Source organism: Protomyctophum parallelum (assembly GCF_964188405.1).
Source record: "Protomyctophum parallelum genome assembly, chromosome: 14".
NCBI classification, from domain to species: Eukaryota; Metazoa; Chordata; class Actinopteri; order Myctophiformes; family Myctophidae; genus Protomyctophum; species Protomyctophum parallelum.
Genome location: NC_139709.1, coordinates 21,604,438 through 21,619,517, shown reverse-complemented (window position 1 = coordinate 21,619,517; position 15,080 = coordinate 21,604,438). Strand labels below are relative to the sequence as shown.

The 15,080-nt window shown below is 45.8% G+C and overlaps 2 protein-coding genes across 5 annotated transcripts in view; one reads left to right on the top strand and one right to left on the bottom strand.

Annotated features, from left to right (window-relative positions):
• Nucleotides 1–15,080, top strand: part of LOC310870883 (3',5'-cyclic-AMP phosphodiesterase 4C-like) — a 287,386-nt gene that overhangs the window by 174,895 nt on the left and 97,411 nt on the right. The window lies entirely within an intron of this gene.
• fzr1b (fizzy/cell division cycle 20 related 1b) lies at nucleotides 2,134–11,777 on the bottom strand. 4 transcript variants are annotated; one of them, XR_014570278.1, is made up of 15 exons: nucleotides 11,482–11,777; nucleotides 10,890–11,095; nucleotides 9,660–9,761; nucleotides 9,341–9,404; nucleotides 8,945–9,072; nucleotides 8,399–8,481; nucleotides 7,041–7,224; nucleotides 6,087–6,152; nucleotides 4,934–5,036; nucleotides 4,514–4,695; nucleotides 4,047–4,280; nucleotides 3,293–3,397; nucleotides 3,101–3,193; nucleotides 2,659–2,758; nucleotides 2,134–2,568 (listed from the first exon to the last, which is right to left on the bottom strand). XR_014570278.1 is itself a non-coding variant. In XM_083782245.1 (14 exons), the coding sequence occupies exons 2-14, from the start codon at nucleotides 10,971–10,973 to the stop codon at nucleotides 2,717–2,719; spliced, it is 1,470 nt and encodes a 489-aa protein (XP_083638371.1). In that variant the 5' UTR covers nucleotides 10,974–11,095; nucleotides 11,482–11,777; the 3' UTR covers nucleotides 2,134–2,716. The 4 variants fall into 4 exon arrangements, 3 of the variants coding, with proteins under 3 accessions (XP_083638371.1, XP_083638372.1, XP_083638373.1); XM_083782245.1 differs by having other exon boundaries at nucleotides 2,134–2,758; XM_083782246.1 differs by having other exon boundaries at nucleotides 2,134–2,758; nucleotides 11,489–11,777.

Genomic DNA, 15,080 nt, shown 5'->3' with positions numbered 1-15,080 from the left:
GAGATGAGATTAGTGTGCAGTCCATTGTTGTGTCGTTGTGCGAGGGCATGGTGGCAGGCTTCCTGGATGTTGGCTCCACTGATCTGCTGTCTTCTAAGGCAGGGTTTTCAACCAGTGGTCCAGGGACCACCAGTGATCCTTGAGGGGGTTCCAGGTGGTCCCCAGCTAAATGATGGAAACCAAATGGACCCTTATAGATCTTTAACTCTTGAGTGTAAAATGAAATGGGTCCATTTGGTTTCATTTTAACACTCTGTTAATTTAATGTTAAACATCTGCATTACTTAATTTTCAAGAAGTCTACACATTTTGATCACCATTTGCCCATTGTCTCTCCTATGTCACAGTACCAACATCAATACAGCACGGAATTGTGGAAAACCTTTATCCAAGGATTACAAAATATCCCTTAGTTTTGGGTCTGCCTAAATATCCTGAAATAGTGGTCCATGTCTCAAATACAGAATAAATAATGGCATATATGATATATGAAAAGGGTTGAAAACCACTGTTCTAAGGCAGTGGAGGTCAACCTGGGGGTTGGGATTTAGTGACCATTTAAGGAAAGTAATCATATGGTGAAGCATAATTGGCCAAATTGTCAAATAATATTTTCTAAACTATTTGTGTGGGGAACAAAGTAAAAGTAAACATAATGCATACAATTAGGCAATAAAGTACTTGTCAGGGTTTGAGATTTGTTCAAATGTAAAGTGCATTATTTATAACGTCTGTCGGGCGCAAACCACATATGTCTACAAGCTGAAAACAGATTGCTTTGTGCCACATTTTGAGCTTATAGAGCTGCTTCGTTTGATACTTTTGTAGAGCATTAATTTACAAAAAAAACCTAAACTAAAACTAACTATCGAGATAAGGTTTCTGGCCGACAGCAACAATAAATAAAATGTATTATTCTTTTTATTATTACTTTTACTTTCCACCAGTGGATTAGAGCACAGCAACACGTCACCACGAGGCCATGGAAGGCTACATGTTTTGGACCCTGGAGATGATGGAGGGTGCAGATTAAAGGCACTGTTATGTCTGGCCTGCCAGATAACACATGATGTGATGTGGGTCACATAGCTTGTGTATCTGGGAGGGAGGGAGTAGTGGGCAATCATGGGTCAGTGCTCCTTATCTGCAGTGCACATACACACGTATACAGTATTTTGTTTATGCTTCAGCACATATTGGTGTGTGCGAGCGCACGCATTGCAGACAAACACACACACACACACGTGCGCGCAACTGCGCATACGTCAGAGGGGAGGAGGTGTTGTTGTTAATGAGTGTTGGGTTCCTGTCAAGAGGGCAGACATGCCTACGTGCAGATCAGGGTGCCAGCATGCCAGCAGGCCCTGTCGCCACTCTACCATGTCGGACAGTCCCATTACAAACCCTGCTGGTGGCAGCCCCCAGTTTCCTGTTCCTCCCTCCCTCTCTGTCTGTCTGTCTCTCCCTCTGTATTTTAGGGGATTTCTTTACAATGGTCACAGTGACACTCATTTCCTTGCCACTGTGAAGAAGAATACAGTACATTCAAGCTGTCGGTAGCTTGCTCACCAATACAACTTAGCAGAAGAGGCAGCAACAGTGGAACAGATTGATGAAATGGCTTTAATTCATCAAGGCTTAAATCACAGTATGTCTATACTGTAAAAAAAAAAAAAAGGAAAAAAAAGGACCATGTAATTTGGGTACAATTAAGAGACTTAATGCAGATTGCTGCTGGGATTTATGTGAAATAGAAGAGCAGCCACAGCCTGCCTGAAGCAGCATGGTGCTGCTCATCCTGCCTGAAGCAGCATGGTGCTGCAGCGTCACTCAGTGGACACAAAGGGAATAACAAAAACAATGTAGATGGCCTGGCATGGCCCTTTTTGCTGTGGCAGATTAATCTGGTTTCCAGGCTAGATAATAAGAGTCCAAACCATTAGACCTTGCCGTTGTGATTCTTGGCCAGCCACCAGCCCAGTAGAGTAGGTTGTCATGCTGCAGGTCTACCATGACAAGCGGAGTATCTCTACTTTGACTCAAGCACTGGGGTTGAGAGGACATTGTCCACCACTGCTCACGGGATCTGCATAGTTAGGACAGTGATAAGAATAAAACGGCACAAAAACATAGTCTTGGCAGCTGCATGAGCAGCTATGTGGGAGCACATATTTATTTCTCTTCCATCGTATACTATCGATCATATACGCATGTTATCAAAATATAGAAATCCCCCCCACACACACCCCCAAATCTGGGCTGCACATCTCCCCAGGAGCCTCATCTCCTTTGAGAATTGAGAACTTAAAAAGAGCTTTTTTGTTTTACGAAAACATGATGTTGTCTCCATTATATATAGCTTATATATCTCTTGCACGTTCATACTTAGTTCTAATACATGATAAAACATTTTCTTTTAAACACATCCATAATGGGGAAAAAAAAATAAGCTTTTTATGCAAAAGTCGAAATGTCCCAAACTCCAGGTTGCTTTGATTTTTAAATCCATGATCATTGGTAAGTCTTCAATCAGGAGATTGTTGGACGTGTCCTCTGTATAAAAAAGTGAATGAAGAGGTGTGGTCACAGAGACGCGGTGCAGTGTCGGGGTAGTACTGTGAGGAGAGGGGGGGAGGGGGGTGTGCTAGGGGGTCGGTGCCAGCGTGTCCCCCACTTTCTGAAGTCCTGACCCGTCCCTCTTCCTCGTCGCTCGCCACTATCGTATCCTGGTGAACAGGTTCAGCACCGACTTGGATTCCTGAGGAAGACAAGGCACAAAACAAGTGGTTTACTGAACTGCTTTCCAGTTGTAAACTTAAAGATGGAGTGACGTGATTTTCTTCCCCCCTAAAACATGATCCTCTGGTACTATGATTACACTAAAAAAAGCGTACTGAACGTAAGCCTCTGCCACATCTATGTGTTGTAGGTTGTAGGTATATGACGGGTGCCTGCCCTGCACTACCGTGGTACATCACTGTACCTTGGTACATCATCACTGTACCTTGGTACATCACTGTACCTTGGTACATCATCACTGTACCTTGGTACATCACTGTACCTTGGTACATCACTGTACCTTGGTACATCATCACTGTACCTTGGTACATCGCGTTTTACTGAACACGTTCCAGAAGCGTAGTGTCTCGTCCCCGGCTCCCGTAACAATGGCCTCACCGTCCGGTGACACAGCCTGGGTGCAGAAGAACAGAAAAGGAGAGGGATTGATTTAAGACGCCAACATGACTGAAGTCTTCAGTATAAAATAGTCCAACCTCCAATGTGGTCTTACCAGGTATAGAACTCTGTAGGAGTGTCCCGTCAGTTTGGCCACCTGGGTTAGTGAGGGGTACTTCCATACCAGGATCTGGTTCTGAGAGTAGCCATGAGTACTCACCTGAGAACACAGGGAAAGTTACATAAGTCAAACACTTGCAACTGTAGGTTTAACATTGTAGACTAGAATGGAACGATTTAAAGCAGTGTCAGTACTGGTACTTGTGATTTGATTGCATTTGTGTGTTAATGTTCGTCATTTCCAATTTATATAATATATATATATATATTTTTTTTTAATAATGTTTTCAAGAACATGGCTTCTATTTCACCATGTTAATTTCCAGGAGGAGAAAAGCTGAATTTCTATTAGATTGGAATCCCCACAGATAATGTCATTGGTTCGCAGGTTTCTGTCAGTAGGTAGAAATTCGTAATGAGAATTTGTGAGGACCAATTCTATACGGTTGGAAATAGATGAAGTGCTCAAAGTGCTCCTGTGAGTCCGTCTGTGAGGTTTCATAAATATTTAGGTGCAGCAGCAATATACTGTACGACGTTTCAACCTTGTGGTCTTTTTCCAAGTTAAAGTATGAACAAGAAATGGGAAATTACATCTTTATAATATACAAAATAAAAAGTACAAAGCGACATGCTTTCATAGAAGACATGGTGCTTGCTTCCCTGAAATCCAAATGACTGAGATCAGTCGTGGCCGACCGACTTAGAACTTGCAATAATAATAATCATGCGATAATAAGCCGTCTCACCAGTTCGTTGGCGTGCTTGGACCAGGCCAGGTTGCAGACCTGCGAGCCGGTGTCTGTGCTCTGCAGGGCCTGGCCCGTCAGCGTGTTCCAGAAGCGCAGGCAGCGGTCGGCCGTGCCGCCGCCCGACGCCAGCAGCCCGTGCTGGTGGGGCGACCAGGCAATGGCCTTGACCGCTGCCAGGTGGTCGCCATACTGCTGCACCGGCAGCAGGCTGGAGCTGTTCCACACCAGCAGCTGGAGGATTAGATTGAATACTGTATTAGTCCAAAATATTACAGTGGTGGGTGAAAGTACTCAAATGTTGTAGTTACCGTATTTTTCCAAATATTAGCCCGGGCGTTTAATATGAAAAATAGATTTGGACCCCAGCATTTAAAAGGAACTTCACTCAGAGGGTGTCAAAATAAAAATGGAACCAAAGACGACGAGTCACGTGTGTGTAGACTAGACACGTAATGCTCTCTCACTTTGTTGTCATTGCCACCGGAGGCGAGGTGCTGGTGGTCCGGGGACCACTTGAGGCCGCACACCTCCTGCCGGTGTCCCTGCAGCCTCCTCTCCACGGGGGGCGGCGTCCGGACGTCCCTCTGCAGGATGACCCGGTCACGGCTCCCCGACGACAGCTGCTCCCCGTTCCACGCCAGGGCACCTTGAAGACACCAAGACAGACAGACAGAGGAGAGAGTTTTGTGCAGTGGTCCAAAAGTACATTTCTTTGCCGTCGGTCAAAAACCTTCCATCTCCACATTTTAACTTTTTGTGTTGTAAGATATATGTTTTCATATGAAATCCCACATTTTTTTACAAAGTATAAATACATGTCTGACATTACAATAAAGGTTTAATAAAGGTTTAAGAAAATTAGAGCGAGTGAAGGAGTGACTGACCTACACGTGCCGAGTGACCCTCCAGGCTGGTCAGCTTCCTGCCCCCTGCCGCGTCCCAGATCTGGACATAACCTTTATGGGTTCCTACAGCGACCAGACTGCCCTGACAGGAGCACAATTACATTTACATATTTATACTTATGAAACAATCGGCATTACTACTACTAAACTACAGAGTAAAGACAATAAACATTTTCATGGAAAATGTGTGAATTGTGTGAGAATCGTGATCTCAATTCTAGTGGAGCAAAAATCGAGATTCACATGAGCAATAATCGTGCAGCACTACCCCAAATTGATACACATTTCGCTGAAAAGATTTAGCCAAATTTGGAATATTATGAAATTTAAGCTGATAAATTATGTTTGTACAGTTCAAATGGACCAAACGAACCATGTGGGGCTATTTCCATTAGTATATTCTTGAAGTTACTCTTTCAAACGTCGTGTACTAGGACAGGGGTTCTCAACGTTTTTGGCTGGGGATCATCCGTCGGGTGGAAACCTCCCATTTCTAAAACTGTTACTTTTCATGATTCAAATTCAAAAGTAACAGATCTACAAGCTCACGCAGCAAAGTGACGCTGTAGTATGAGCAAACAGGGCATACATTTACGTGGGGGGAAAAACCTTCTAGCCTCACAGCTAGAAGGTCCTGGGTTCGATTCCCGCTCGGGACGCTGTGGGTGCTGGCGGCGTGTTTCCTCCTCCGCGTCATCAGTGCCCATACCCGAAGGCGGGGTTGGCGAAAGGGCCTTTCTGTGTGGAGTTTGCATGTTCTCCCCGTGTCCCCTAGGGTAGGTACCCTCACAAAAACATGCAGTAATCCTGGTCACTAAACTGCCTCCCCTTGGCCAGCCGGGGCGCCTGATGGAGGGGAAAGGAACTGGTTGGAATAACGTGTTCCTTCCACGCGCTACGTCCAACCAGGGAAACTCCCCCCTGTCAGGTGTAAAGGAGCAACTTGGACACTCAGGCATGAAGGAAGCATGAGTTTAAGTCCGTTGCTCTCCCCTTGTCCCCCATATATGGGGGACTAGGTTGGTGGAGGGTGTGTAGAGCCCAGGATCACATTAGATGATTGACACAGGGGTGAAAAATGGGTTACAAAAATCGTGGGATAAAAAATATAATTTATTTAAAAAAAACTCACCCTCTCATTCCAGCAAACCGACGTAACAGAATCACCGTCTATGGAGAGGTCACATAATCTGGTCACCTGAAGACATGCATAAACACAGGACACGTTTCAATTAACCTTCTCATCACATCCGTGCTCAAACATGGACAACTCATGTTGGTTTTGTCCAAGTCACAACCATAGAGTATTAAAAGGATAGAGACTGATCTGGCACGAAGCTCCGCCCCTTCCGCTATTCATGTCAGTGGAAGTTGCTCAGTGGCGTTTTGAAGCCCCTGGAGGGACCGTCTATTTCCGCCTTTTTGAGTGCATTTCCGCATTGGACCACCAAATTTTGGTGGTCCAATGCGGAAGTGCCACCGAGCGCACAATGTTAAAGCCCAGCTGCACAGGGTTTCCTCGTCATGAATCCACGGGTCCGCCTGCAGTCCTTCCTCTTACCACTAGGGCCCAGCGCTTCAACGTTGGAGTGCCTCACTGGCCCCTTGGTCACAACCCATACCCACTCACATTGCACTGGCATGGACTAATGCAGTCGTTTCCCAAGGAACTCCTTGCCTACGGTTCTAACTAGAGACGGATGGTAACGTGTTCTACAGAGGACTCAAACAATGGTTGAAATCAAATCAACTGTGCTCACTTGTATAGTTTCTGACTGGTTACCCGAGTGATTATGTTTATTATTAGTAGTATGTCATGCTCAGTATTAGTATGTACTTGAGTGGGTTGTTTAAACTAAAGTGTTACTGTATTTTTTGTTAAGTCTCCTGTGGACAGGTGGTGAATATTAGTATGTACATACACACACGTACGTACGTACGTACGTGTGTGTATGTATGTACAGGGTCTCTGCCCAGGCTCTGGACTCTGGACCCAGGCTCTGGACCTGATCTCGATCAGAAATAGCAGATCTACAAGGCTACAATGGATCACAAAGTGACGCGTTGTGCCAGATTCACAGCTCACCTGGCTGGTGCAGGCGCTCCAGAGGTAGACGCAGGCCCCAAGGCCCACACTGAGCAGGTTGCCCAGGGACCAGTCCACCAGGTTGAGGTAGAAGTCATCCTGCAGCTCCGGGGCGTCCAGCACCTTGAAGGGGATCTTGGAGATCTTGCGGGCCGGCTTGCGTGGGGAACGCAGCAGCTTGTGACTGCAAAATGTATGATGGGGAACAGAGTGAAGGAGGAAGGTCAACAAGACGACAAAAGCTGGACACAATCTACTGTCTGTCCCTCCATAAAAAAATAAAACATAAAAAGCTGGACACAATCCTTGTTATCTGTACAGTCACTAGAGCAAGACCCAAAGGAGAGATTACGGTAGACATCTGCCCGACCGGGAGCCCGGGACCCAAACTGATGAAAGCAGATTTTCAAGCTCGCATTCTGAGCTTGTGTAAATTTCCTCTTCTATCCGGGATTTGAACCCGGTTTCATGTGCTTTCAAGTGCTGAAAGTTTTACTATTGAGCTAATAGGGCCTAGCCATAGCATATCAGTCCATTTTGTGGTGTCACATATTAATTTGTCAACCCATTAATTTTTCCTATAGAGATTTAATATTTATATCAATTATTTTAAGCCTGGAACCAAGCCATCCAGGCTCCTGGTGAATCGTAATTAAATATTTTACTTTTGGCTGGCCCCTCTTGTAGGACGAAGCAGGGCATTCATTTACGAACGGAATATACAAAGTTGAAATGTGGAGATAGAAATGTTTCTTTCCAAGCAACGATAGGCCAAGGACACCTTTTGGTAATTTCTTTTCACTGGGACCCCAAAATACACTCTAAAGCAGTGATTCTCAACCTGTGGTGCACGTACCACTAGTTGTACGGGAGACCTCCTCTGGTGTTACGAGGAATCTTCACGAAAATGAAAAAGGTGGGGGTGGGGATAACTTGGTAACTTGGTGTTAAAGTCACAGTTTTATCAATACCATTTTGTACAGCATGTCGTTGGCTGACAAATGTGAAAAATATATATTCTTTATATTTGTATATATTATTATTATATGATTAATTTGCCTTCTGTGTGAACTGTGCCTACTGTAACTGAATAGGATGTTATACGGTTAAGTGTACGCTACTGAATTTTAACATGAATCATAATGGTGGTACTTGGAGAGCCAAATATTTTGTGAGGTGGTACAAAAAAGGTTGAGAACCACTGCTCTAAAGCCTTCTCAATTTAACTCAGTTATAGAGCCATAACAGTCCATTCATGGGTATGGGCATTTAGCTGGGGACCCACTGGCCACTGGAACCCCCTCAAGCAGCCAGTGGACACACTGGAGTATGGCAAGTGGGATATTAACATACTGTACCTCTTGTTGCTAAGAGGAGAAAGGGAGTAGGGCGAGACTTCGTTAGCGCCGTCGAAAGGCGCTCTCCTCGTGTGGACAATGTACTGGTGGGGAACACAAAAGAATCGCTCGTTACATAGTGAATTCATGTTCAAAGTTTTCGAGTTATGGCTTATGGGTCTAGCCTGGTGCAACCACTCCCCCTGCTAGACAACATTTGCATTTTGCCAGAAGGGTGAGTCTGGTATCTCTCGGGCAGAGACAATGTACTCCGGACCAATTCTGTCCGGAGCGATATGTGGCTGTATGGGGCCGCTAGGGATCAATGCGAGACTTATGACATATTGAAGCTGTGCCACAGCGCAAATGTAAACATAACAAGACTACAACTCGAAATGATTATGAAGATATCAGATTTTTGCCCCGCTGCTTCCGGGTTCATCGTTTCTGTTTGAGAGAGCCCAGATGCAGGCAGGAGGGGGGAACTTGTGAACTCAATACTGCCGCAATCTGGCAGTCGGGTTATTATAACAGTTTGTGCTACTCCTGGTGGTTCATACAGTATACCCTGAAGAGGCTGTGAGAGTCCGGGGAGAGGACTGTATGTCTCCGGTCATCGGTGTGCGGGTCTGGCACCGTCTCGATTCCCGCCCCCAATAACTCATTCCTCAACAGGGCAGCATAGGCTACAGCATCTGGAAGAAGCACCGCACAGACACATTATGCAAGAACAACAACGGATGAGAACAAAATATCGTCTGTCAAGTGGAAAACTTGAGTGGAATGACCCTCATGTATTGTATCGACTCGAGTTACACAACATTGCTGTCAGGCAGAAACCTTGGCTGGTTGGTTGTTTAATCACTATGGTCAGAATACAGATAATACACTTCTTGGTTTAATGTAACTGCAAAGAGCATAAAGAGAGAATTGCACTGTGTCCATGACAAAAGGATGACCCACCTTTGCCTGAATCTGAACTGGCGTCCTTCGCCTTGTGACTCTGACTGGGAGAGCGACAGTTTTCCTACAGGAGAAAGAAGACAACATCTCAACCATAGCAATAGCTTTAACCCATTAAGATGGAGAAAGCATCTATGTCACTTTAGATTTAACCATTATTTTAGACTTCGGCTATTCAAAAATAGCAGATATACAAGCTCATAGTGCGGCACGAAGAATGTTTAATTGTGACAATGTGTGCAAATCTTTGGGTGCGTGTGTATCTACTGTATATACTGCGCACGCACACACACTCTCTCACACACACACACACTCTCACATTGGCATAATGAAAGTTGATGCTCCAATTGCTTCCAGCACGAGTGGGAATGAAGCGATCTCCTGACTTGACACTGGGGGGGCTGCAAGTGGCCCCTCCACACTGGGGGTGAGGGAGAGAGAGAGAGAATGCTTCATTGTTTCACAGCAGGAGTGTGGGGCTACATTTATCAAGCTTATATGGCAATATTGAGCAAGAAGCCCCCCATGTGTCATCAAGGGGGTTACAGGTGGTCCCCAACAAAATGAGTCACAATTATTTTACTGGCAGACTAGAGGTTTCCATCTTTCCACTGTTAAACATTGATCTAACAAACAGAACGCGTTTCTTCGTGTGTGTGTCTGTCTGTCTGTCTGTCTGTCTGTCTTTCGTGCGATCTCGCCGAACCTGCCGACAGCATAGTTATAATATATCAAGAGTGAAGAGGCAGCCAGGACCCTTTCTTTCCTGTGGGAACAGTGTGTCTGTCTGTCTGTCTGTGTCCTAAGCAGTTCCATGGAGAGGCAGCCAGGACTCTTTCTTTCCCGTGGGAACAGCGTGTCTGTCTGTCTGTGTCCTAAGCAGCTCCATGGACCCATGTCGATTTGGGGAACAACTCTTGTCGACTTTGTTTGTGTGCAGTGAAAAGGGGAGGGGCCAAGCAGGCAACATAATTATGTGGAAAATGTGACGTATTTTGCATCAGACGGTCAGACCACTTCCGGCAATAGTCTGCAAAATGATTGCGTAATAATTACATGAAAAATGTACATTGTTCAAGACAAGTACATTAGTGGTGTGGGAAGCAGGCGCAGCTACTGTATCTTCATAACCAGAATACTGAGCAATATCTGTGCAAAATGTGGACTGGAGCTCATATCTTTGGATTTGTCGACCCATTTATTTCGGCAAACCTTTGGTTGTACTTGGTATAATAAGGCATAATTCAAATAGGCTCCCAAACCCATATAGATTAAACAATAAAATCACTGAAACGCTAGTTCGTGGCTTTCCCAGTTGAACACCTGACTTGGCCCCAATTACCCATTTTGTATATTGTAATAATAGGGCAATACCTATCCAACCTGTGGTGGATAACAGCTTCATATTTGGGCCTCCAACAGCAGTGAGAAAGTAATCCTTGAAAATAAAATAGGAGGGTCACTCAGAGGACTAGGCATATCCAATTGGGGGTCCTTGACTTGAAAATGTGTGGAGAACATAACAGCACTGCTTTAAATTACAACTCACTTTAACCGTCAGGTGGGTTTCTGCTGCTGGCAGGTTCTGGTGGTTGATTTGCCTCAGCAGTCTTCTCTCATACTCCTGGTCCATGTCTTCTATACATGTGTAGGACCAGCCCTGACCACCTCCTCCGAGGTCCTCCTGGCTCCCACCTTTATTTAAACACCTTCAGTCCGTGGGGGTCCACGACTCTGGACCCCCATGGTGTCTGTCTTTACAAGACAGAATGAAAATATCACACATCTGCCAAGTAACGCTGTCTAGCCTGACTTTTTATACCCTGTGTGTCGTACGACGGTGTCGGTCGCAGACAAGAGCCGATCTACAACAAGCTCTTGTCGGCCAGCGACATCTAAATTATGAATTATGACAACAACCTCGTTTCATCGCATTGCAAGAAGATAATATCTTGCTATGAAACGAGGTTGTTAAATGGCCTCTACTACTGGGGCAAATAAGCGACGCCGTACACTGGCTGCGCGACTGCAAACAAACCCAACATACGTTTTACAAACTGTCACTGATATTCTTCTATTCAAACAGATACGACAAAACATGCATGGTTGTCACACAGACAGTTGTCATCATGCAAACAAACCTATTACTTTGCAAACAGCTGATCTGACGAGCCTCCTCTCCCCTCTGTTCCACGGTGACGTTGTTCTAGTTGTCAGCAGCACCACCAACCAACACCGACAGCTGTCCCTCAGGTCCCCGGATCCCCCTGTCACATCTCTGGGACGAGGGGAAAGACCCGGCCAGTGCCCTGCGGGGGGGCTAACGAGGTCGGATCTTTGGTTTAAACTTCACGAAATGTCAAAGTGTGCATCAAAATGCCACCGCGGACCGCGACCCCACGGTGTTGTTTATGTCTGGGAAAAAGATGGCGACTGAATCAGCTGTAGCAGAAATGAGGCAGCGTCTAGTAAGCTAATCTAGTGAGCTAATTTAAGACTTCCGGTGGACGATCTCTTCAAAATAAGAGTACCCTCTAGAGTATTGAAAAGAAGTTTAATTTGCACATTAAAACTACAAATTAAGCATTTAAATGATGCTATATGATGCTATAAGACACACATTATGTTTCTGTGTAAGAATAAGTAATTAAATCCTTATAATAATAATAATAATAATAAAGTTATCTAAATGGATAAATGCTATTCACTGGAGTGCATGGACTTTATAAAGTGGACACTGGACAAAAGACGGCTCCGCAAGGCAACTATCTGGACATACCCACGCGTTCGGGGAGATGTCCTATACCACACCCCACTCTCCGCTAAGTGGGAGAGGTGTAAAATTCACAGCAGCAGACCTTCTACTGGGGTCAAGGCTGACAAAAAGTACCGTTTCCGGACCCAGAATGGACACTGGACAAAGAGGCCTCCGCGAGGCAACTATCTGGACATACCCACACGTTCGGGGAGATGTCCTCTACCACACCACACTCTCCGCTAAGCGGGAGAGGTGTAAAATTCACAGCAGCAGACCTTCTACTGGGGTCAATGCTGACAAAAAGTACCGTTTCCGGACCCAGAATGGACACTGGACAAAGAGGCCTCCGCGAGGCAACTATCTGGACATACCCACACGTTCGGGGAGATGTCCTCTACCACACCACACTCTCCGCTAAGCGGGAGAGGTGTAAAATTCACAGCAGCAGACCTTCTACTGGGGTCAAGGCTGACAAAAAGTACCGTTTCCGGACCCAGAATGGACACTGGACAAAAGACGGCTCCGCGAGGCAACTATCTGGACATACCCACGCGTTCGGGGAGATGTCCAGTACCACACCCCACTCTCCGCTAAGCGGGAGAGGTGTAAAATTCACAGCAGCAGACCTTCTACTGGGGTCAATGCTGACAAAAAGTACCGTTTCCGGACCCAGAATGGACAATGGACAAAGAGGCCTCCGCGAGGCAACTATCTGGACATACCCACACGTTCGGGGAGATGTCCTCTACCACACCACACTCTCCGCTAAGCGGGAGAGGTGTAAAATTCACAGCAGCAGACCTTCTACTGGGGTCAAGGCTGACAAAAAGTACAGTTTCCGGACCCAGAATGGACACTGGACAAAAGACGGCTCCGCGAGGCAACTATCTGGACATACCCACGCGTTCGGGGAGATGTCCTGTACCACACCCCACTCTCCGCTAAGCGGGAGAGGTGTAAAATTCACAGCAGCAGACCTTCTACTGTGGTCAACGCTGAAAAAAGTACCGTTTCCGGACCCAGAATGGACACTGGACAAAGAGGCCTCCGCGAGGCAACTATCTGGACATACCCACACGTTCGGGGAGATGTCCTCTACCACACCACACTCTCTGCTAAGCGGGAGAGGTGTAAAATTCACAGCAGCAGACCTTCTACTGGGGTCAATGCTGACAAAAAGTACCGTTTCCGGACCCAGAATGGACACTGGACAAAGAGGCCTCCGCGAGGCAACTATCTGGACATACCCACACGTTCGGGGAGATGTCCTCTACCACACCACACTCTCCGCTAAGCGGGAGAGGTGTAAAATTCACAGCAGCAGACCTTCTACTGGGGTCAAGGCTGACAAAAAGTACCGTTTCCGGACCCAGAATGGACACTGGACAAAAGACGGCTCCGCGAGGCAACTATCTGGACATACCCACGCGTTCGGGGAGATGTCCTGTACCACACCCCACTCTCCGCTAAGCGGGAGAGGTGTAAAATTCACAGCAGCAGACCTTCTACTGTGGTCAACGCTGAAAAAAGTACCGTTTCCGGACCCAGAATGGACACTGGACAAAGAGGCCTCCGCGAGGCAACTATCTGGACATACCCACGCGTTCGGGGAGATGTCCTCTACCACACCACACTCTCCGCTAAGCGGGAGAGGTGTAAAATTCACAGCAGCAGACCTTCTACTGGGGTCAATGCTGACAAAAAGTACCGTTTCCGGACCCAGAATGGACACTGGACAAAGAGGCCTCCGCGAGGCAACTATCTGGACATACCCACGTGTTCGGGGAGATGTCCTCTACCACACCCCACTCTCCGCTAAGCGAGAGAGGTGTAAAATTCACAGCAGCAGACCTTCTACTGGGGTCAACGCTCAAAAAAGTGCTGTGCCTTGGGGCATTGACATGAAATCACTTTCTCTACGCAAGCTAAGTCAGGTCAAGGAGTTACCTCTAGCTTTGGAATGGGTGTCACTTGTGTGCGTTGATTGCATCTGTCTGTGCATTTATGCATTTGTTTGTCCTGACGAAACTTGATTATTTCTCGACTGTTTATTTTCTCGTATGACACGACATAGAAACTACTTGTGACTACTGTCTTTGTGTGCTGTCGAGCGGATGTTCTTTGCATCAGCTCAAAGGTATAGCCTGCTGTGTCATTCGATTCATTTGTCCAGATATGCCATTTATGATCTTTAAGGATGTACAATGACGCATATGGTGGCCTGTCGAAAAATACACACATACTGGTCAAAGCATACTCATTTTGGTGGTACAGACAGGATAAATTGAACGTTTTTGGAATTTTTGTGCCAGCTCTTAACAAGAGAAGTAAGGTCTGTGGGCTTTTAATTACTTCATATGTTGATAAGCTCTTTTCCTGCTGACATGTTTCACATTGTTCAGATTGAGCAGGTAATATTTGTGCAATAGTGTCTAAGATGCCTTTTTGTGACACGTCAAGTGGCTGCACTATGAATTGTGACATATTCTTTGTAGATGGTAAGGCCTTGTCACCACATTGAGTACAACTATACAGACTAAGACTTTTCAGGCAAAGCAGGTCATCTCCAAGGAAAGGAGACCGAAGTGTGTATTCTACAAAGCTGTTTAATATGGTGCATACTTCTGTCCTAGAACATTTCTGAGACACTAATGACACTGATGTGTTGGCTAGATTGAATTTCTCAAGTTTCCGTCTAAATGTTGAGTCCTGCGCTGCTGCTTCTTCAAGCCGTGTGTGACATTTTTTGATAGCAGATGTCTGTTGTAGAAATGTTAGAATTGGTAATGGTATAGCTTCACACATATTGTCATTTAGACTTTCATTGCATAAAACCACATCATCATCATCTTCTTCCAAATTGTCCTCCGTTATTGTTCTGTTAATTGCTTTCAACTGTCCAGGCACAGAATGTACAGATGTCTGTATGTTTTGCTTGAACAACTGTGTGGACACCACACATACTCAACCAAACTACTAGTT

Bases quoted from the DNA above. Each gene is read 5' to 3' on its own strand.
- fzr1b (XM_083782245.1), bottom strand. From the start codon at position 10,973: ATGGACCAGGAGTATGAGAGAAGACTGCTGAGGCAAATCAACCACCAG. The intron at 9,073-9,340 runs GTGGGTCATCCT...TGCTTCTTCCAG, and splicing joins CAGTTCAGATTCAGGCAAAG to ATGCTGTAGCCTATGCTGCC. The intron at 7,225-8,398 runs GTACAGTATGTT...TACATTTTGCAG, and splicing joins TCTCCTCTTAGCAACAAGAG to TCACAAGCTGCTGCGTTCCC.